This window comes from Rhincodon typus, chromosome 1 (assembly GCF_021869965.1).
Source record: "Rhincodon typus isolate 14 chromosome 1, sRhiTyp1.1, whole genome shotgun sequence".
In the NCBI taxonomy this organism is placed as follows: Eukaryota; Metazoa; Chordata; class Chondrichthyes; order Orectolobiformes; family Rhincodontidae; genus Rhincodon; species Rhincodon typus.
The window spans coordinates 124,921,512-124,944,962 of NC_063332.1; the positions used below are offsets into that span (position 1 = coordinate 124,921,512).

Consider the following 23,451-nt stretch of genomic DNA (forward strand, 5'->3'; position numbering starts at 1 on the left):
GCCTGGGGGTTGAGAGAATAGCAAGAAGGTATGTTGCAGGCTAGTGGAAGTGTGCAATAGGGATGGGGGAGGCAGGGTAGCTGCATTGGAATGGTGGAGAAAGGGAGACTATAAGCCAGGGGAAGGCAGAGATACAGCATGAGGTAAGAGAGAAGAGATTGAAAAGAAGAGAGAACAGTTTCAAATCCGTTAGTGAAGGAACAATCAGTCAACTGGGGACAAGGAAAATCTTGAAAGCATTGAAATAATTATGTACTCGAATATGAATCTTGAGCTGACAGCTTATATATTCAGGAGTTTTTGTATGAAGAAAACTGCAGTAAGTGTTATTGTAGTGAACACTGTGTCCATTTCAAATTTAGACCTGAAATTGATTTTTGACATGAAGTACAAATGTGAGTAACTGCCTGGTTTAAATATTCTAGCTTAGTGAATACACAATAGAAGCACATTGTCTATGACCTCACCAATTTGTGCTAAGGGTGATGACCTTGTGTGTAGACATATGTGTCAAACTCCTGGGAAAAAAAAAGTTTGTGCCTGTGATTCTGTGCCAATTTAAGTACTGCGGTGTCTAGGAGATCAATGCTTTCTTTGATGTGTTGTGGTTTTAAGCTTAGTGGAGAGTTAATAATTATTGAGTATATTGATGAATTCTTCTTATTCTGCTTCTATGGCTGTACTCTATACATCAACACACATGCAGGAGATAATGTCACTATGGACAGCATCACCTAATAAATGTGTGAGTGAGAGTGAAAAAGATAGTCCTGAATACTAAAAACTGAAAATCTCAAGAGGAGCTGTTGAAAAAGAATATTTAGTGCCCTGTTAGGCTGTCTTTAAGAAGTGCAGGCTGGGGCTCCTTGCTCAGTATATAGTCAGTGAACAGCATATTTAGCTGAATGCCACAATCATTGGGCTGTCATGGAGCAATGGTAGTGTTCCTACCTCTGAGCCAGGAGACCTGGGTTCAAGTCCCATCTACTTCACATATGTGTAATAACATCTCTGAGCAGGTTAATTTGAAATTATCTGTCACAATCATTGAGATGTGCACGCAGCACACAGTGAATGGCCTGATGACCTTTGAATCGTGTCAGAACTCCCTAAAATGACAGTGGAAACAGCTTTCCCCTGGATTTCTGGCACACTGTCAGGGTTACCACCACCACAGTTAAAATTAGCCTATACTTTGATTCCATCATTGTTGGTGGATTTAACCAGAGGTCAAATAGGTGTCTAATCCAACCAATCTCCATCAGCAGCAGTTCTCAAAATCAAAATACTTCATAATTTCATTACTGAGAAGGTGAATGAAGTATGAATATTCTTTAACAATGGTTTCATTAAAATACATGGTGCTCATGCTACTGGGTATGAAAATAATACCTCAGTCCATTTGTATGTCTGTAGTAAGCAATATGTTCATATCTGCTCAAAACTTTGTTGTCTTTGCATAATGTAAAAGAATGACTTCTCATCTCTTAGGAAACTTAGGAGCCCAGCTGGTTGAGTACAAGGAAGATATGTACATAACCTCCGACTGTGGCAATACATGGAGGCAGGCAAGTAAACTGAACCCAACACTTTATGCTGTGGCTTATTTGTTGATACACTGGCTACTTTGTATCAAGTGTTGTGCAACTCTCACTTTGTCTCTTGTGTAGATTCTCACTCTGTAAAGAGTGCTTCATTTAAACCAAAATGCAACTTCAAAGAAATGTATAAATCTCCATTTCCCATCATATATAATGTTCTTGGATCTTTGTTTATCATTCAGTGTATGTTTATCATAAAGTCTTTATCCATGTCTTGAAGTCTTTATTTTAATAGCTATCACTTGTATATGTGGCTCAGGAGGCTACCACCTAGGCATTAGCCACTGCCACCTATATTAGTATAGTGTAAAAGATGAGGCTAATTAGCATTTGGGAGCCTGTAGGGAGCTAATTTGAAGGGTGGGCATTCGTTTAGTCATGAATACCCCTGTATCACATAGCATATGAATAGAACTCTTCTCTGTTTTCAATTTGCTAACACATCCAACAACTACTATACTCAATGCAGGAAAAAAAGAGAGAAACTCTGTGGACAGAGAGAAAGTATGTACCACACTTTGAAAATCAACTTGCATATCCTCTGTGTTCTTGTCTTGTTACTTGTCTCTAGTGGTCAGTAGAAATGAGGTTTTGGAGTCATTCTTATTTTGGAAGAAAAATTCCACCTGTTTTAAAATTCCTTTTTGAGTGTTTCACAGAAGCAGGTATTTTGCCTCCCATCTTGGAGAGAATCGGGGATGGAAATTTTGAAAAAAAGTTCTGTTTCCCAATGTGGAGATCAGATAAAATGACAGATTTTTGTTGTGTTTGTAAGTTAGTTGGAAAGAATAAAGACAAAAGAATTTGGAACAGCCTTATGTGATTAGACAAAATGTAGATTTTATTTAAGAATCTTTAAGTAGCTTTAGAGATAAATTAAATCACTATTCTTTTCTTATTTCTGATTTTTCACAATTCTAAATAAAAGGTCAAAACTTGAAATGTTAACTGCTTTTCCCTCCGTAGATGCTGCCAGACTTACTGAGCATTTTCTGTTTTTATTTCAGATTTATTATTCACCATTCATAAAATGGCTGCTATTAACAGACAATGGAAAATACTAATTTAACTTGTATTTTGCATTCACAACTTCAATTATAAATAACAATAGTTAGATCCTTTCTAAGTTACTTTCTTGAAGTTCTCTCATACATCTTGGAAATGGTTTAAGGTTGTATTATAAATAATATTCAATTATCAATAATAAATATAGTTCCATTGCAGTCAGAAGATAAACTAACATAAATTTCTCTGTCTCTTATGGACACCTCATTGTGTTCCATCAGCCTTAAAGTTTGCTTTTCCTTTCAATTCATAATTAGCTCTTAATTTATAAAGGTTTGGCTATGTCGCATTAGGGTAACTAATGACCTATGTCATAGATTAGTTGCATGATTGCAATTCCCTAAGCAGTGAGCTCATCACCTCTGGCAGGCCATCTGTTCCAAACAAAGTATTTCACCATAGAAAGGACAAAGCGAGGGGAATTTGAAGGATGAATCAAACTGGATTACTTTCAGGAACTTTGTGGTCGGTGGTTGAAAAATTACGTTAACGAAGCAAGTCATGTGTTTGGTAATACAGTTGAAGAAGGAAACATGATACAAGTGGGCCAAGTAAAAGTCAATAATAATCAAACAATTCCATTTCACCCTAGGTGCTAGGTGGGCTGACAAATCTGTTCAAAAAATAGAATTTATTTTGTTTTGAAGCATATCAATCCAGCAATTCACTTTTTTCACATGGATTAATCCTAATTTTATTGACACCAGCTTTTTCTCAGATAGGAATTTAAGTTAGGTGAGTAAAAATAAAATACTGTAGATGCTAGATACCTGAAATAAGAAAGGAAGATGCTCCAGAACAGGATATTCTGAAAGGGATATTCTGTAAGCTGCCAGAGGTGTGGTCCGTATCAGCACTAATGTCGCAGGCTGGAAGCGAGATGAGGTCCTGCAAAGGGAATTTCGGGATTTAAGCAAAAAGTTGAAAACTTGTAATCCCACAATTACTCCATGGGCCACGTGCTAATGGGGCCAGAAATAGGAAAATAAACAATTGAATGTGTGGCTAAAGGCCTTATGTAGGAGTGAAGGTTTCTGATATCTGGATAATTGGGATCTCTTCCAGGGCAGGAGGGACCTGTACAAGAAGGACAGGTTGCACCATAGGAGAGGCACCAATATTTATGCAGGGTAGTTTTTTGGTACTACTTGGGAGCATTTAAACTAGAGTGGCTGGGAACCAGAGCGTTAGGTCAGCAGATGGAATGATTGAGGAGAAGGTCAATGTTAAGTCATTGAAGAGGAAGAACAGGCAGTACCAGATTAATGAACACAGCAAGGCTGGCAATCTGAAGCATTTTAATGCAAGGAGTATAACAGGTAAGGCAGATGAGCTTACAGCCTGGATTAGTGGCTATGATGTTGTAGCCATTACAAAACTAGGTTGAGAGAAGAGCAGGAATGGCAGCTCAATGTCCAGGGTTTAGATGTTTCAGGTGAGAGAGAGAGGGATGTAGAAAAGATGGGGAAGTTGCCTTACTGATTAAGGAGAATATCACATCCACCAAAGCCATATAGGTAGAACTCAGGAATAAGAAAGGTGCAATCACTATAATGGCCTTATATCATAGGCCTCCCAATAGCCAGTGCAAAATAGAGGAACAGATATGTAAGCAGATCATAGAAAGATGTAAAATCAATAGGGTTTTTGTAATGTGTGATTTAACTTTCCTAATATTGTGCCAGGGGCTGAGATGGGGCAGAATTTGTTAGGTGCATCAAGGAGAATTTCTTGAACAATGTGTAGATAGTCAAATTAAGGAAGGGGCCTTACCAGACCTTGTATTGGAGAATGAGCCAGCCAGGTGATCGAAACTTTATTGGAAGAGCATGGACTTTACTAAAGCATTTGACCAGGTCCCTCATGATAGAGTGGTCCAGAAGATTAAGCCACACTGTGATCCACAGTGAGTTGGTAAGTTGGGTACAAAATTGGCTTGGATCATTAGAAGGCAGAGTGTAATTTTGGAGGGGTGATTTTTCTGCCTTGAGGTCTGTGACTGGTGGTGTTCAGCAAGGATGAGTGCTGGAGCCTGTCTTGTTTGTGATACATATACAAATGATTTACATGAAAATGTAAATAGTCTGATTAGTAAATTTGCAAATGACACGAAAATTGGTGGAGTTGTAGATAGTGAGGAAAGTTGGCAAAAGATACAGCAAGCTAAAGCTCAGTTGGAAAGTTGAGCAGAGAAAAGGCAGATGGAGTTTAATCCAGACATGTTCGGGGTGATGCATTTTGAAAGGGCAAATGAAAAAGGAAAGTGTACAATAAATGGCAGGACCCTTAGGAGCATTGATATACAGAGGGATCTTGGGTACAAGCCCATAGTGCCCTGAAAGTGGCAAAACAGGTGGATAAGGTGGTAAAGATGGCATTTGGCCTGCTTGCTTTCATCAGGCCATTGAGTATAAAAGTTGGTAAGTCATGTTGTAGCTGTATAAAACTTTAGTTAGGCCACATTTGGAGCGTTGTGTGCAGTTTGTGTCACCTCACTATAGGAAGGATGTGAAGACTTTGGAGAAAGTCCCAAAAATGGTTACCAGGATATTGCTTTAGTTGGAGTGTATGAGCTTTACAGAGTGGTTGGACAAACTTAGATTGTTTTTGCTAAAGTGCCAGAAGCTAAGGGTGACCTGACAGAAGTGTATAAAGTTATGAGAAGCATGGATATAGTGAACAGTCAGAGTCTTTTTCCCACAGGTGGTAGGTGCCTGGAACGCACTGCCTAGGGAGATATTAGAAGCAAATATGATAGCGACATCTAAGAGGCATTTAGACAGACACACAAACAGGCAAAAAATAGAGGGATATGGACCATGTGCAGGTAGATGACATTAGTTTAGAAAGCTGTCATGGTAGGTGCAGGTATAGTGAACCAAAGGGCCTGTTCCTGTGCCGTACCATCCTATGTCCTAAAACTGTTGAAGAAGAGTCATGGGACTTGAAGCATTAACTCTGTTTCACTCTCCTCAGATACTGCCAGACCTGCTGAGTTTCGCCAGTGTTATCTGTTTTTATTTTAAATTATGTGAGGCTCAATATGCATCCCAATGTTCTGATGTTTGTGTTGTTTCCTTCAGGTGTTTGAGGAAGAACATCATATTCTTTACCTTGACCATGGTGGTGTTATTGTAGCTATCAAGGATACCTCGATCCCTCTGAAGATATTAAAGTAAGAAGTTGTAAATTTGAGTCCAGTCACAATTTAATATCAGTAGCATAATCATTGATTTCTTCAGTTTTTTTCGTTTACAAATTTGTTTTGGAATTGTATCTGATTTGAGAGGTGGCCTGACTTAAACAGACTAAAAACACATTCAGCAGATGCATAAGCCATTCTAGTTAATGTTGTCTATTTCAAAAAGGCTAGGAAAAGAGTTCAGCAACTGCAGGTCAGTTAGTCTCATATCAACACTGGGTGTTCGTTGCTTTCTAGAAAGTATGTTGACAATAGCACACATAACATTTAAAGTAATGGGCATCTCAGCTAAAATAGGTCCGCATAAGATGCTGACTGGCTGAAGGATAAGAATCTGCAATCATCTTTTAGAGAATTCCAGTTAGGAGAGCTATGTTGAGCAGCGTGCCCAATGTTATGACCTTTATTGTTGCAAGTTTACATTAACTTAAGCTCTGAAGCTTAATGCAAGAAATACTAAAATTGAGGGGCTTTTACATTTGGACAGGTTGCTTGGGAACCTACAATAGATGGATAATAGCAAGTGAAATTTAACATAGATGAGGTTAAAAGACTGAAAATTTGAATTAATGGATAACATAGCTAAATGATAAATGATAATCGAGTAGCTAAGGGCCATGTTTGAAGAGCTGTATAGGTTTTAGTGGATTAGAAGCTCAACATGTCACTTAGCTCGGAGAGAGCAGTCAGCAGACCTGCAAATAAATGCATTGGTGGCAGAGGGAGAGGATTTATGCAGAGAGCAGGGTCTGGGGCCTACGCTTACCTGGGCGATTGTGTGGATCTGCAAGGAAATGTGCTGGCTACAGAGAGGATCAACAGAGATTGGGGCTCAGAGCCTACAGTTCTCTGGCGGAAGAGAGAGAGAGAGAGCAGACCTGCAAGGAATCACACAGGCAACACAAAGAGGATATAAACAGAGATCTGTCGCTGCTGTTACAGTTCCAGGGCACCATGTATGAAAAAAAGAGTCGAATTGTGCCAATGCATATCATAGTGTGTGAATGAACACATGGCTGGAAATATAATGCAGAGGGAGGGGCTTTAGATTTCTGCATTCTCAGGCAAGGTAAAGGGCAGAGGGGTCTGTCTCCTTCTCAACCCTACTCTGGCAAATTACTGCTCCCTGGACCTAGAATGTCTAACGGTGAAGCACTGACCTACTACCTGTTACGGGAGGTTACTTCTGCTATCCTGACATTAGTTTACATCTCACTACACGTGGAAGTGAAGAGCACTCTTGATGAAATATACATTGCTACAAATAGCCTTGAGATGGAATATTTGAAGGCCTTGTTCGTTGTAGCCGGTGAATTCAATGAGGCCAACCTTGAGATTGCGCTACCAAGGCACAATCAACACATTTCCTGCCCCACCGGAGGCCTAATCACCCTTGACCATTGCTACACAACTGTCAAAAGTTGCCTACCGCTCTATCCCTCACCCGTACTTTGGTATATCAGACCATAAGGCTCTGCTCCTTCTCCCGGATTATAAGCAGAAACTGAAGTGTGAGGATCTGGGACAGAAAGTTGTACAGTGTTGGTCTGAGGTAACAGATGAGCTTGGCGTCAGTAGACTGGTCCATATTTAAGAACTCAGCGACCAACCTAAGTGAGTGCGCCACTACCATTACAGACTTCATCAGTAAGTATGTAAAGGACTACATGCCAAAGAAGTTTGTCCAAGACTTCCCCAACTGGAAACCATGGATGGAGCGGAAGACCCACTCGTCCCTGAAGTTCAGGTCTGAGGTGTTCAAGTCAGGTGACCCTGACCTGCGCAGGAAGTCCAGGTACAATCTTCAGAAAGCCATCAGGGTTGCCAAGAGACAATACCAGACTAAAGTAGAGTCCCAGACTAACCATATGAACGCACATAGACTGTGGAAAGGCTCTCATGATATAATGAGCTACAAAGTAAAATCGAGTAGAATCACTGACAACAACGTATCCCCCCCGATGAACTCGATAAATTCTATGCTCATTTTGAATAGAAGGTCAGTGAAGTGATGCCACCTGCCCCCACAGCCTCGGGTGCTCCTTTACCCACAGTCACTGCCACAGATGGTCACATCGGCCCCTTCTTAAGAGTGAACCCGGATGGAGTCCCCAGCCATGCACTCAGATCTTGCGCAGACCAGCTGGCGGGAGTGTTCGCAGACTTCTTTAACTTCTTACTACGATGTGAGGTTTCCACCTGCTTGAAGAAGACCATTATCGTCCCGGTGCCAAAGGAAAACCAGGCAACGTGCCTTAATGACTATTGCCCGGTGGCTCTGACATCCATCATTATGAAGTGCTTCATGAGGTTAGTGATGGCACACATCAAGTCCAGCCTCCCAGATTGCCTTGTGACGGTAGGTGAATTGTAATAGTAACAAGGTCCATGGCAGATGCCATCTCCCTGGCCCAACGCTCAGCCCTGGAACATCTGGATAATAAGGATACCTATATCAGACTCCTATTTATTGACTTTAGCTCTGTCTTAAACACCATAATTCCAAGCAAACTCAATTCCAAACTCCGAGACCTAGAACTCTGTTTCCCCCTCTGTAACTGGATCCTCAACTTCTGACTCAGACCACAAACAGTAAGGATAGGCAACAGCACTTCCTCCACAATGATCTTCAACATCCGCACCCCCTCCTCCCCCAAAGGCTGAATACTCAAACCCTTACTATACTGCTTATACACTCATGACTGCGTGGCCAAATTCAGCTCTAACTCCATTGACAAATTTACCGATGACACCGCTGTAGTGGGTTGGATGTCAAACAACAACAAGGCAGAGTACAGGAGAGAGATAGAGGGCTTAGTGGCATGTAGTAAAGACAACAGTATCTCCTTCAATGTCAACAAAATGAAGGAGTAGGTCATCAACTTCAGGAAGTGGAGTGGAGGACATGCCCCTGTCTGTGTCAATGGTGCTGAGGTGGACATGGTCGAGAGCTTCAAGCTCCTAGAAGTAAATATCAGCAACGACCTATCCTGGTCCATCCACAGTCAAGAAAGCACACCAGTGCCTCTATTTCCTCAGAAATCTAACGAAATTTGCATGTCCACAATGATTCTTACCAATTTCTATAGATGCACCATAGCAAGCAATCTACCCAGATGCATCGCAGTGTGGTTTAGGAACTGCTCTGCTCAAGACCACAAGAAATTACAGAAGAGTCGTGAATGCAGCCCAGTTTATCATGAAAACTAGCCTTCCTTCCTTTGACACCATCCACAATTCCTGCAGTCTCAGAAAAGTATGCAATGTAGTCAACGACTGCTCCCTGGTTGTTCTCTCTTCCACCCTTGTCCATTGGACAGAAGATACGAAAACACACACCAAAAGATTCAAGAACAGCTTCATATTTATGAACTGACTTATGCACTGACCATTAAAGTTGATCTTTCCCTGTGCCTTCTCTGTAGCAGTAACACTATATTCTATTCTATTACCCTGATGTATTTATCTAAGGTATGATATGTCTGGTTAGCACAATTAACAATACTTTTCATTGTATCTTGGTACATGTGATAGTAGTAAATCAAATCAAATCAAAATCAATGACTGTAAAGGAATTTTCTGAAGAAGGGTCTAGGCCCGAAACTTCAGCCTTCCTGCTCCTCTGATGCTGCTTGGCCTGCTGTGTTCATCCAGCTCTACACCTCGTTATCTCACTGTAAAGGAAAGATGGGTTACATTTTAGTTTGATTGTGACTCATATCCTCTTTGGGAGGATAAAGCTGTTTTTGGGAAGTAGATAAGGTGTAAATGAAAGTGAAAAGCAGCAGAAACAAAATTTGATTCAACTGAAGTACTGAATAGTGTTAGAAAGGCACAATTAAAAACATTCTACCTAAATCCATGTGGCATTTGCAACAAAATAGGTGAATTAATTGCACTAATAAAAGTATGGTTTAATGGCCATTATGGAGACTTAGCTGTAAGATGACTAAGCTTGGGACCTACATATTAAAGGAAATTTAACATTTAGAAAAGATAGGCAAAAATAGTCATTTGGTACTGCAGAACTTGAGTATTGCTAAAAAAAGACACATATTTATCTTGCACTCATCAGGATAATTTGCAAGAATCCCAATTCAAGGGGAAAACAACGTTTATACTGCATACAAGGACAATGCCGATGGACTCTGTTTGGTAGAAGTGTTACAAGACTGCAGTATTAATGGGTTATTGGATGCCTTCTGAGGATTGTTTTCCATCAGCTTTAGTGAGATGTTTGTGCAGTAGCAGAGGTAGAGTGAGTGCTGGGCTTGAATGTGAGGTGGCAGAGAGAGAGGATGGTGGCACTTGCCCCTGATGGATACAGAATATCGTTGACTTTCTTGAAGTACTGCTTGGTATGCCCTTTGACATGCGATACAACACAAACTCGTGCTGCAATTTCTGACTGAGTTGGCTGGGTCCACTGTTGGAGCTTTCTTTAACACACTGCAGGAGAAAGGACTGCCCATCTCTCCTCCACCCTGTCCACCAATACCTTCCAATCCCTGTCCTGGAAGCATGGAGCTAGCTTGATTTTTGTCAGTGATATTTTCAGTGCCAAGTGCCACAGTGTGGTGGATTGTTCCTGGACTCTAGCATCTGGGATAATGTGCAGCCCAACTTTAAATACAGTGCCAGAGGCATGTAAGCCGGAAAGCCCCTCAACTCACATGCCTCCAATTCGCTGAGAAAAGTGAGGTGGAAAGTGAAAGATAGCATGAGAAACTTTGTCCAGAGTGATGGTTGACAATCACCATGAAACTCACTCTCCGTCACACTACAACTGCATATGGGAAAATTTAACCCAAAAGCTGATACTTGTACAGTCACATAAATACATAAAACACCCCAAGGTACTTCACATAAGCATTACAAAGCAACATTTGGAACCAAGTGACATAAGTCGATATTAGAGCAAATGACCCAAATCTTGGCCAAATGGGAATGGTTGTAGATAATGTGTTAAAGGAAGAGAGAGAGAGACAGACAGGTGAAGATGTTTATGGAGGGATTTTCAGACCTTGGGGCCTAAGCAGCTCAAGACAAAGCTGTCGATGGTGGGGTATTTGAAATAGGGGATTCAAGAGGCCAGTGGGACTGGAAGAGATTGTAGAAATCACGAAATTCAAGGGCCTGGAGGGATTGGAAAACAAAGGGAAAGAATAAGACAGCATACCCTGAAACTTAGAGGGAATTTAAGAATACTTTAGGACTGTGAATGTGGAAGTAGATAGCATCAGTTCAGGTGAACCTTGGTTCTATAAGCTGATTGAAGACAGTACTTGATAAAGGGGATGTGTGGTATTACAGGTTATGATATTTCCTACATTCTGGGATTCTTTAATATTCTTTAGAGCTAGTAGTGTATTGGGAGTAACATTCTAACGCTCTATGCTTGGCAAGGTCTTGACCCAATAATCCCAGTTGCACATGATGTTCTATATGACAAAGGCACATGCTTGATTGAACTAAATAGCCTAACCACTGCCTGAGTCTGCAAACTCCAGTGGAATCTGACTGTTTGGCCGGCAAATTTCCCAGACCACTGCAATGAGACGTTGGAGTGGGAATTCAATATCTAACTCAATGGATCATCATAGCCTTTTTATCTATTCTCAATCTTCCTATTCCTATGTAGACATAAATATTCATATAGCCACACCCATATATTCTGTTTACTTTCAAATCTATTGGGACCCTAAGGCTTTGATGGTAAATATGCATCAAGTAGAATTGAATTGAAGTGAAAGAGAATGAGCAGTTTATCTCACCAATGAAAAATAATGATTGGTATTGGAGTAACAGCTTGGCAATGAAAGTCAACAGTAAATGGAATGTGGTGATTGTGACCAGGGAATGAGTTATATTTTGCTAAATTATAATGGAAACGTTGTTATAATGAATGGGACTCTGAACAGAAATAGCTAAATGTTTGCAAATAATGTTGTTTAATTTTAAAACAGGACAAACAATAATTTAAACATACACTGAATATACTTTCCAAAGTCAACAATATTGAAGTTTTTCTTTTCACTTGCAAGAATATGCATATTGGAAAAATATCTTTAAATCATGTGATGCATTGCAGTTGGTAATATTATTACGCTATATTTGAGTTGAATTGATGAAGTGCTTTTTGTTGTTTTTTAAATAGATTCAGTGTAGATGAAGGATATACTTGGACAACGCATAATTTCACAAGCACTTCTGTCTTTGTAGATGGGCTACTTAGTGAACCAGGAGACGAAACACTGGTTATGACGTGAGTAATCTCAATAGATAATGCGCAAGTTCTTTCAGAGCTAATCCTGATGTGGATGTTAGCAGTGTGACCTGCAAATCTCTGCTTTCATTTAAGAGAGGTTAACTCTTGGATTATTCAATATGCTAGAAATCTGAAAGCAATTTTTCACAATATTTTGTGCTTATACTATTTGAGAGATAAACACAATTCTATTCAATTACAGAGAGAATAGCAATGATAGATTGCAACAATGTACATTGATAGAAAATGATTGTTCAGCTGGAATACTCAGTGCTGTTGATGTTTTGAACATCAGTCGCAATGTATGTGGTTGGATATGTTGAATTCAATGCTGGAAAATTATAATCGGATTTCATTTGCAAAAAATGACACATTTCAATGGTTTACAAAAAAATGACAATTTCTTAAAGCTAATTTACTCTAGTTTCTTTTCAGTCTTCTGATAAAATATTGTTTTCTTTGATCTTCTGAAAATCCATGAAATGTGTGAAGTATGGAAATCCATAAGATATTCAAGGAATATAGGGAGCTCAGAAACAATGCAGTTCTATATTTTAAACAGATATCTGTGGATTTCCGATACTCCCTACACTTCCCTTATGTTATAGGCAAGTGGGGTCAAGAAAGAGACAGCATTCTCATTAGCAAATTTTATTAATATAGCCCTAATACAACCTATTATGTGCAATATTTGTGAGACAAGTACCGATCGTTGGGCTTCTCGAACTGTGCCCTACATATTATTTTTGCTGACACTATGCAAGATGAGGAAGCATTCCTACATGCTTTGTCAATCAGGGCAGATGTGAGATTAACACGAAAGTGAGCTTCTACTGTGTACGTTCTGTGTAAAGCATGAATGGCTGATACAACATCCTATTAGCAGATACGTACATTTCTTCCCCCTAAATAAACATGCTCATTCGTGCTGGTATAAGGAGAATTTTAACTCCCTAAATTGGAAGAGTTGTGGTGAGTGGGCAGTTGATTTTTGGATGCTTCCTATAACCTCACTTCAATGTGCCCAAGCTTTGGGTTTAAAGCAGGGAGGTCTGGGTGCGGGCAACCTGTTGTCTGTGATTAGGAGTTTGAGTGTCGATGGGAGGTAGTAATCACAGCATGTAATACTTAGATTAAATGTTAATTAGGTCTCTCTAAATTGAATGTCATCAACTTTTAAATTTAAAATCTCCAGCATGGTCTCCCAGGGATCAAAGAACTGACCAGAAAAAAGGAGATTTTCAAGCTCATTTCTTAGGGGAGGATTGTCTGTTATTGGTTCCTGAGGTGTGACTATCACCAGCAAGGCTAGCATTTATTGACCACCCTTAATCATGCTTGAGAAGCCTCCTCTTGAACCCCTATAATCCATCTGGTGAAGGTACATCCACTATGATGTTGTTAGGAATTTCCAAGATTTTGAGGCAGCGATGATGGAGATTATTAGCTGAATTTTACTGGACATCAACCAAGCATCAATTTTGGTGAGTTTTCATGAAGGCTTCTTCCAGGGCGTTGCCGTGTTTTCTCATGCTATTCTCTGCAATTTGCCTTATTATCCATGCATCATGCCTTTATGGCACCCTGCTTGTATCTTCCCTCTCACCAAAGGTACTTGACACTGCCAGGTTCTCTTGGGATTCCTGGTGCAGACACCACTTTAAAGCAAGCCATTCACCAAGTCCAGTGCTGCTGACCAGGAGTTGCCCTCCACTGTGCACAGAGTGGAAGAGAATGAAAGATAAACACTCCTAATGGCTCATAAGTAGCATGGCTGACATTTGATTGGAAGTCCAAGTGCACATTCATCAACGTATTGCTATTTAAAAACCAAGCTCCCATCCTTGGAGTCCTGTCATCTTAGAATGCTGTTGAAAGGAGTACCGCTCTTTCCCAAACACCCAGTGTAGCTTAACATCTTCTCATTGTTCAAGTGGCACCATCAGATACTGGAAAACCTTCAAATAGTTGAAAATGTTCACTTTTATTCTGCAACGGTAAATGGGAAGAAAATACAAACAAAGAAAAGCTGCATTTGCCTCTGGGAACTGACAGAGACCATTCAAGCACCATCAAAGTTCCAGTCCATGACTGATTGCTGCACCAATGATCCCTGTAAACTGTATGACTTGGAAGCACCGTGCAAGCTAATCAGCATGTCAGCACATTGACTTCCAACTTTGGGCACCGCTGCTGCACAAAGACCTCGGAGGTTCACAGAGCGGAAAACAAATTACAGGGAACATAGCATTGCACCCTGCTCACAATTATTGGAACTTGGTGCCAGCACTCTATCACACAGAAGGTGATGTTCCTCCTGGTCAATATCTTCATCACCTTCATGCTGTTCTCGCAGCTCTTTAGTATCCACTGTTTCCCATCTTTACCTACTCCAGTTGTGCAGAGCACAGGATGTGATGATTAAACAGCAGCCTGTGTCTGGTATGTACCGCAAGGAGCTGCAGACCACTCCAAGCATCAGAACCTCAATTTCAGGAGGCCTCTTGTCTCCACGATGCTCTGGTTAAAGAATAAATTGCATCGTATCTACACGCTGCTTCAGTCAGGGGGTTAGCCTGGTTGCTGAGAGTTGCCCTTATCTCCCAGTAGCTATCCTTGTAAGGCATTTGGCCCATGACACTGTACCATACTTCTCCATCCAGCAGGACCTGAAGTACTCGACAAGGAGAGCTGTGGAATGCCTCAACATGGACCTTTGTTAGTGGGAGCTTGTTGCAATAAATGCAGCATAAGCTGTGTCATGTCTCCCTCCTCCCAGTACCCGCTCCCAAACTCCCCACATCACTCAAGAAAGACAACATTGCATACAACAGCACGCGACCAAAGTGAGAGGATTTCAATTCTGTGCCTTTGTACAGTCCCTTGTCTTGGATTGTCTTTGTGAATAGTGGTGCAGGTAACACTATAGGTTAATGTAATTTGTACTGCTTCACAGAGATGGCTATCTTTAATCTGCAATGGTCTACATTGCTGGTAAAATTGCTGGTGACCAGGAATTGTATCCCACATGTTTGGACTCTATGGATTTCACATGCATGGTATTCTGGTAACTGATGTCTTCATCCTGCCTTGCGTAGGTGCTGAAGGAATGTGATTGTCTCTTGAAGGGCCTCATATTGCTCACAGATACAGCCTGCAACCAGTAACAGAGAAAAGAGTCACTTACCCCACCAACTCTGGATGTGATGCAACCTTTTTCCATTTCCAAAACAATATACAATTTGCATGAGTTTGGGAGGCAATCTGAGCCTCCATGTTCTATTGTGCTTGCATTCCATTGCAAATCCATCAGGACTGAGCTTCCACACATTCCCACAAACCTGACGTCGTTGTCCATGTGTTCTCTTCTGAAAAGTGTTACCTCTGATTCTCTCTCCACAGATGCTGCCAGACCTACTGAATTTCTCTAACATTTTCTGCTTTTGTTTCTGAGCTTCCACATGTTTCCACAATTGTGACCAGCTCCCAGCATTACCTGCTGAGCCCTTGTCCTCCAGCTGAACCATGCTTACCTTGTTTAGCACTGTCCCACTTTCAAAGCCAGGGTGGTTGTGACTGTCAATGCAGCCTGCCAACACCATCACCACAATATGAATGCTCCAATGCATGTTCATCTCCCTTCTATTAAACTGATCTTCCCCGACCTTCACAATAATCGTCCCATCTGCATCTAAACATGCTACCTCCATTTCCAAGAATGAATTTCCCCAATTCTCCTACCACAGCAGTGACCCCTAATGACCCTCCTTGACTATCACTAAGTTGAACCTCATGGCTGACTGCAATCTATAACCCCTAACCAATGAAAAGCTCCAACTGATGAGTGACCAGATCCCTGAATGATCTCTGTGCATCTTCCATGACTGAATTGCTCTCACTCTTTAGCTGGGCTGCACTGGACCTGCAGGAATGACCGTGGTCTACTCCCTAGATTGCAGTGATACAGACCTCCAACCCTGCCTGACCATGTCCAAGCCCCTGGACGAATATTGGATGATGCCCTTGACTTACTGTGGTTAGGGCTAGCTCCACTTGACTAGGGACTACTGTCCTTTAACTTTGAGACATGGTCACTTGATTGAAGCACATACAGTGTGTTTGCTGTGTTAGCTGCTGGCATGTGCGGTTGATGTGGCATGCTGCCACACAGCAACATGTCCACCCCCTTGACTGACAGACGACAACCATGATAATCTGCCTGACTTTGTGTCTGTGCTAAACAACAAGGCAAAGTAGAAATACTGTGAGCCTAAAAGCTCTGGCTCAGGGGGCAAAGTGCAAAAGGGCAAGGCAGAGATACTAAGAGAGCAAGCAAAGAGCTCTGTGATGGTCCCTGGGTCCAGAATATGAGTTGAGAGCCTGACACTGCTTGCAAACTGTACTGGCAGCAGCATTACAATGATAGGTGCTGTTGCACTTCCAAGGAAAGTATTGAAGGACAAAGCTGCATCATAAGTGGGTGAGAGATGTACCGTGAGGGTGTTGTGAGCCTGGCATGCGTTCAGTGCCAACTCCGTGGACAGGGAATGTAGGCAGTCCAGGGACTGCTGTATAAAGTGAGGTCTAGAGGAGCGAGGAGCAAGCTGGAGTTGGCAGGTACCAATACCTGAGTCACCCCCAAATCCCCACCTCCACCAGCCCCTGTGGGTGTGACTGTATTGCAAGGACAGCAGCATTTCATGAAGATAGAACACCACATGCTCGAAGACCATTGGATGTGGGCGATATACTTCAACCTTGTCAGCAATATGCACATTCCAGGAATGGATAAAATAAAAATCATTTACAATATGCACCAATACAGTGAGCTGTTCTTTTCAAAAATGATTCCTGTTTTCCAAACAGAAATAATGAGCAGTGTTCTTCAGGAAACCAACATTCATAATCTGTAAGATTATGGTGTGCCCAGCTCAAGCGAAGTGGAAGATTGACTGGCTGCAGTGCTTCCATTAAAATCATTGTCAAACTGATTTTAGATTGTGAGAAGACCAAACCCATATGTAGTCATCTCTAAATTCTCATGTTTTCCGTTATTGGATTCTTTGTCAGCAGTATGTTCAAATAGCCAATTGAACCAAATCTAATCCACTTCTTTTTAAAACCACATATGCTGCCATCTGTAGGACTGTGGATAAATGTGCGGTAGCCCGTTGTCTGATCTAAACAGCTCCAGGTCTGATAATTACCCTTTTTAGTTTTTATAATTACAGCTTGTTAATTGCCAGCCATCACATTTTGAAGTGTGAGGGTGCTTTTTGAGCATATTTCCTTGTGAGATTGGCTGAGGATCCTGAGTATTCACGGGAGTGCTGACGTCTTTGTGGAACTGCTAGTTCCTGGGCTGGAATTTATTTGTGGTGTATTACAGTTTTCAGAATCTTTTCTCGAGTCTTTGATACAAATTTATCTTAATTGTGGGAAGTATTTTGTACTGACAGGGTAAGGAGAGAGAATATTGCAGGAACCAATATGTCGTGTCAAAAAACTCAGAGGGAAAAACCAGTAGCACTGGACCATTACAAAACCAGTATTTGTTACTGGCACCAGGAGCACTGGTCATCACAGTAGTAGCACTAGATATGGTGTGAATCTGCCTCAGCAAGTTATTATTAAAATATTGTCCTTATTATATGTCACTATAATACAGTTGTTGCCTTGACCGAGACTCCGTGTTTTCCTGGGCTGATCCTTAAAGTCTGCATGGGTGTCTGTGCAGTGGAAGTTGTGTCCGGCAATATCAATTCTGCCATGTATTTAAGAATCTGTAGAGAATTTATATAATACATTATTATAATACATTATCATAATACATTATCAAAGAAAAGTTCACAGCATAAAAAGGCAATTAATTCTACAAGTAAGGAAAAAAAACTCCTGCCACCACATCCCAACTGATAAACATAGCTTACATTCTCAGGTTCCCTTCTCAGGGTCTGTTCAGGTCCAATATTATTTAGACTGTGGACCTGGGCTTGCAACTTGCTGCTCACCTACCTGGGAGCCAATCAAACAACTGTTGGCAAGTGGAAAGCCTTTGTCAATGACAACTGGTCACCATTCCACAGACCAATCAGCTACTTGCTGCCAGCCAAATCTAACTTATTTGCACATTGCCCGGTTCCAGTTCATCTGCAACTAAACCTCCCCCATTGTTTGACAATCAACCGTGTAAATAGAACTTACAATGCATGTTGGCAACTTGCTTTTAAAAAGTGCAGAAGTCATTTCCACAGTCCTTGGTTTTAAAACGCTCCTTTTCCCATTTTAATCCACAACCAAAAATGCAGAAGCATAAAAAGGTATACAATATATTACAGTAGTGGTAAAAGGGATTTTGGTCAAGCAAGGCCAAATGAATTAAATGAGTATAACTTTATATCACTTTCCTTTTGGCAGAGACAGGAGGATCAGGTAGCTCTGCACTATGTTCACACTCCAAACAGTTCCAGGCCCTCCTATAAACTTCCCTACTGCATCCACCTGAGTACCAGAACTTCTCCTTTAGTTAGCATCAGTAACATCCTACCCCTCAATGTGCCCTTCTTCAACAACAACATCTATGAATACAGTCCCTTGCCATTGATAAATGGCACAATGCAGGAGAATTATCAAAGAAATGTTGACACTGAACTATGTAAGTGAACCATATTAAGACAAAAGAGACCAACGTTTGGTCAAAGAGGTGACTTTAAGAAACATGATAATGGAGGAGAAATAGAGAAAGAAATTTAATAAGATGAAGAGCTTTTGGAAAGAAATTCCAGAGCTCACAACCTAGCTGGCTAATGGAACAACCATCAATGACTATGATCATCGGAAATGGACTAATGGTCAGAATTTAAGGAGTGCAAATTTCTTAGAGTTGTAGTTGAATCAGGGCTGGAAGTAGCAACATTAAAGGAAGTGAACTTGACAGTAGTCATAGTGAGGCTACTGGATTGGACCATCAACTTAGGATCAAATATGTTATGAACAGTTTGTTTCAGATTCAGACAGCGGTCAAAGAGAGGAACATCTTCCAACTGGCTATGGCTGAGTGACTGACCAGGAACAGGAAGGTTATGCCTAGGTGTAAAATATACCCCAGCCTCATACAACCAAGTGTGATTTGACTCAGTATCATAAAAATGGAGACTTCTGTCACTAAATTGCATTTCTTTCTGCCCAACAGAATATGTCAGTTTCTTCTTCAAAAGCTATTTCTAGAACAATGCCCTTAGTCTGTATTCAAAAATACATCTGTGAAGAATGCCTTTTTTAACTTTATAATTATTTCTCTATTTGGTGGTGCTTTATTTATGGAGTGGTATTGTTTTACAAAGCAATAAATCCTGTAGCCACTTAGTTTGTAGTGTGTTAGAGTAACCTTGAGTTACATAGAAATATGTGTTGTACAGTACTTACATGTCAAATTTTTACAAAGACTTTAAGAGCTAGTAGTTAAACTGTCCTGAAAATTCACTGCATTCTGCAAAAAAAACAATCTTTTTTTGTTTATAAAATCTGTCTTCCCCACACCCCAAATCCCACTCAATTTGAATCCTCGTTTAATCTGAAAGTTTCAAACAGCACTTTTAAAAGATTAAACACTTAATTCAACAAGTTTATTACAAATGTTTATGTTGAAATCACTTTAGTCTTTGACAGAGAGCTGTGTAAGTGGACTTACCTCTGTTCATTTAGAATCATGTTAAATTTACATTCTTTAAAAAAAAATGGAAGATTGGATTTGATTTTTTTTAATAAAGCAGAGCAAAGTGGCAGGGCCTATTGAAGCCTAACACACTGCCACAGTTTGGTTACTTAGTTTGTTAAATATTAATTGTTAGTTCAGTCCTGTCTATCTCAGACATCCCTACAACTAATTCTTAATTCACGTTACCAATTTAGGCTTATCCTAGAAAGATGAAGGAAAATGAAAGGACTAGTATCCCACATTAATCCTATAATATCTGTTCGCAGCTTCAGAGCAATTTACATGAGTAACCTTTAGTAAATAGATGACTTCCACTGTGAATTTCTACCTTTGTTTCTTCTTTCAAGATATTGCTTCTCTCTTTCTTGAAGGTACTGACTATGGTTAGTGTAGGGTTTGACTGATGCCAGATGTCCCCTTCAGTACTTTAAGAATCGAGGACAGAAATCTAAGCTGATGCTGCAGTGTTGTACTGAGGGAGTGCTGCACAAGTGGAGGTGCCTTTTTTTTTGCATGAGAGATTAATACAAGGGTCTGTGTGCTCTCTCAAGTAGATGCATGCTATATTGTGGTGTTATTATGAGGAAAATAGGAGTGATTCTGGGTGCTGGCCACTATTTATCCCTTAAAACATTACAAAAAGAAATGAATCTGGTCATTATCCTCTTGTAAATGGCACGTTGCTACATTCAACTTAGCTGCCTTTCCCTATACCAGTAGCTATACTTCGCGAATACTTCATTGGTTGTAAAGTATTTGGGATTTCCTGAAGCTGCTTTTCATGTTTGAGCATAGATAGTTGTTGCTAGCCAGTTACTAGAGTCAAACTGTTTCAGCCATCGTGAATTGTATCTGTACCATATCTCTTAGCAGCGGGAATTTTGGCATAGTCCCTCAACTCTCCCACTGAGTGCAAAGATAATGCACTTAATATCATTCAAGTTATGATTGACAATGTTAACGGAGACTAGTGATTTAATTTGAACATTCCTTTGTCTGAGTTACCAATTTAAAAAATCTCCTACTCTTAGCATGACTTTTGATGATCTAAGAGAAAGAAGATCTAATAGAAGCAGATTTGCAGTTAGGCAGAGTAACCTGTGCGTACACCACAATATGTCAGCATAATGTGACAAGATACAGGTTTGTCTCACTCTCATCTAGGTCTCCGTCAGCAAAGAGTAAAAGGACGGGAGCAAAACCCATGCTGCTGTCAGTGAGCACCTAACAGTTAGTCACACAGAAGGAATCGCCTTTGTTAGACAACTGACAGCAAATTATCAATGAACCAGGAGAAAAATAATGACAATTAACTCATAAGTGAAAATATGCAACCCAAAGATGAGTGCAGCACATGTAGTAGTTAAAATTAAATTACCCGCGCTTGTTATTTTGTCATTATATTTTGAACAAATGTGCTGATGAGTACCTAAATCTAGACTTCAATCAGCTTTAACCTGGAGGTTTCATCATTAAAGCATCCATCACAATGCACACAAACCCATGCCAAACCCGAATTTAGTTACTTCAATTGAGGTTGACTAATGCAGGGCTTTGCTTCGTGTGGGTTTGAATTGAGCAGAAAAATAAGACCACCCTTGAGTTGGGTCAGTTTCTTTTTGGTACAACAGACTGGGAATGTTAGTGCGATTGGCACAGTTTGACTTAGAGGCTGGTCCTCACTAGTGTGAAATGACGGGTGAGTATGAAAATGTTAGTTTAGAAGGTTTATCTTGCTCTGCATACAGACAGCCCCTGTGTGCTGCATGGACAAGTTTCCTTCTCTTCTCCATCAATCAGTATTCTTGGATAGTCCTGTCAGAGCCTCATACACAGGTAGCAGTTTCCTGTTGGTTTGTACCTCCCCCCAGTGGAATATTGAGAAAATGCATTTCATGATTTTGGCATCAGAGAGCAAAGATTTGCAAATGCCCTTTAAAAAGTCAACTTACAAGGGCGACTTCCAATGTTTCTCTGGGAAGTTATCAGCTGAGTATAAAGAATGAATGTTAATGAAGTTCAGAAAGAGGAGAGCATTGTTGAGAATGCTGCAAAAAATTCACATTCTGCATGTTGATTCTCCACACATAGAAGAAACATCCTTTGCAAGATAAATTAAGTGGAGCCATAACTCATCTTCACTTCATCCTCCATACTCTCCACCTGAATTCTCCTATCCAACACCATTGTGCTTACAGATGTTGCTTGTCAGGTGTCTAAAACAAAATGTACTTAAAATCCCCCCAAAAATAACATGTATAATGATATAATTGTAACAAACTTTTTTTTTCAAAAACGTTGCTAAACAGCCTTTTCTGTGGCTTGAAAACTGTCAAATGTTTTCCACCCACTTCCCCTCCCACACTGGACTGGTTTTAGGGTGGAAGGTACTGCAAGATTTTTGTAAATGAGAACATTTCAGTAGGGGGTGAATTGCTACAAAAGACAGTTTACTTTATGTTATTGGATTGGCTTTCTTTGTAAGTTTATCACGCAATGTTCTAACTATTGTGTTGACACACAAAAGACAAGATTTTGTTTTGAAGTACCGCACAGGGTAGTGTGGATTAATGAATTGCTAGATACTGAGTGAAAGGCAAGTACAGAAAGAACCTCTGCATTTTGTATTAATATTGTTTTGTACACAGTTTGGAAAATCTCTGTGTGCCCTTTCTGTTTCCAGGATATTTGGTCACATCAGCTTCCGTTCAGATTGGGAATTGGTAAAGGTGGACTTCAGACCATCCTTTAACAGACAATGCTCACCTGATGATTATGACTCATGGGATCTCATGAACCAGGTATTATAGGCTGAAACAAAAAGAAGCTCAAAAATACTGAAATCTTTGCTGGACACACCTGAAAAGATCATAATCTGGCTTTTCTGTTTCTTTTACGCTGGTTAGCTGACTTGTCTACAACACTTCCCTGTTTTGCTTCAGATTTCTAGACATAGCAATTTTCACATTTTGATCATGTCGAGTTGGTCTATTTGTTCATTATCTTTTCCGACAACAGAGGTTTTCTGCTGCATACAACAGGGAACTTCAGCACCCCTGAGCCATCCCATAACCTATGCTATTATACTTAAATGGTGTGTTAAGCAAGTAGAAAGGCTTTGAAAATCCCATAGGCAGCATAAGAAATGTTACAAAGGAACAAAGGCAGCTTTGAATGTCAATGCAGTATGCCACAAGGTGCTAAATGTCAAGTTTACAATGAGCACTTGTGATTAATTGTGGGCTTATTAGCAAACATTTACCTGCATTTCAATGGAAAGAAAAGACATTTCATACAGCATTATTGCAGGCTGGTGTGCTACTCCTGGCAGCTGAGTGGCTTGGACAGACACTTAGTAACAGGTTCTGCTCATAGCTGTGAGCTGGACCAGGAAAGTAGAAATGAAAATATTGACAATATTCAGGGCATAAGTATGGAGCTGAAATTCTTCCACTATTTTGGCAGATTCCTGCAATTGGATCACAATTTTTGCTGGAATTGCTGAAAGCATCGCAGGATGTGTAGATTCCTGGCTCCTTACAAGACAGAGGATGGGGATGAGGAGGAGGAGGAGGGTGGAACAGGCTTTCGGCCCTAG

General features: G+C 40.5%; 1 protein-coding gene across 2 annotated transcripts in view; it reads left to right on the forward strand.

Annotated features, from left to right (window-relative positions):
* Positions 1 to 23,451, forward strand: part of LOC109912422 (sortilin-related VPS10 domain containing receptor 2) — a 367,773-nt gene that overhangs the window by 282,087 nt on the left and 62,235 nt on the right. For both annotated transcript variants that reach the window (XM_048598214.1, XM_048598220.1), the window contains exons 10-13: positions 1,492 to 1,568; positions 5,750 to 5,841; positions 12,026 to 12,133; positions 22,537 to 22,654. In XM_048598214.1, coding sequence (XP_048454171.1) covers positions 1,492 to 1,568; positions 5,750 to 5,841; positions 12,026 to 12,133; positions 22,537 to 22,654 — 395 coding nt within the window. The remainder of the gene's footprint in view (positions 1 to 1,491; positions 1,569 to 5,749; positions 5,842 to 12,025; positions 12,134 to 22,536; positions 22,655 to 23,451) is intronic.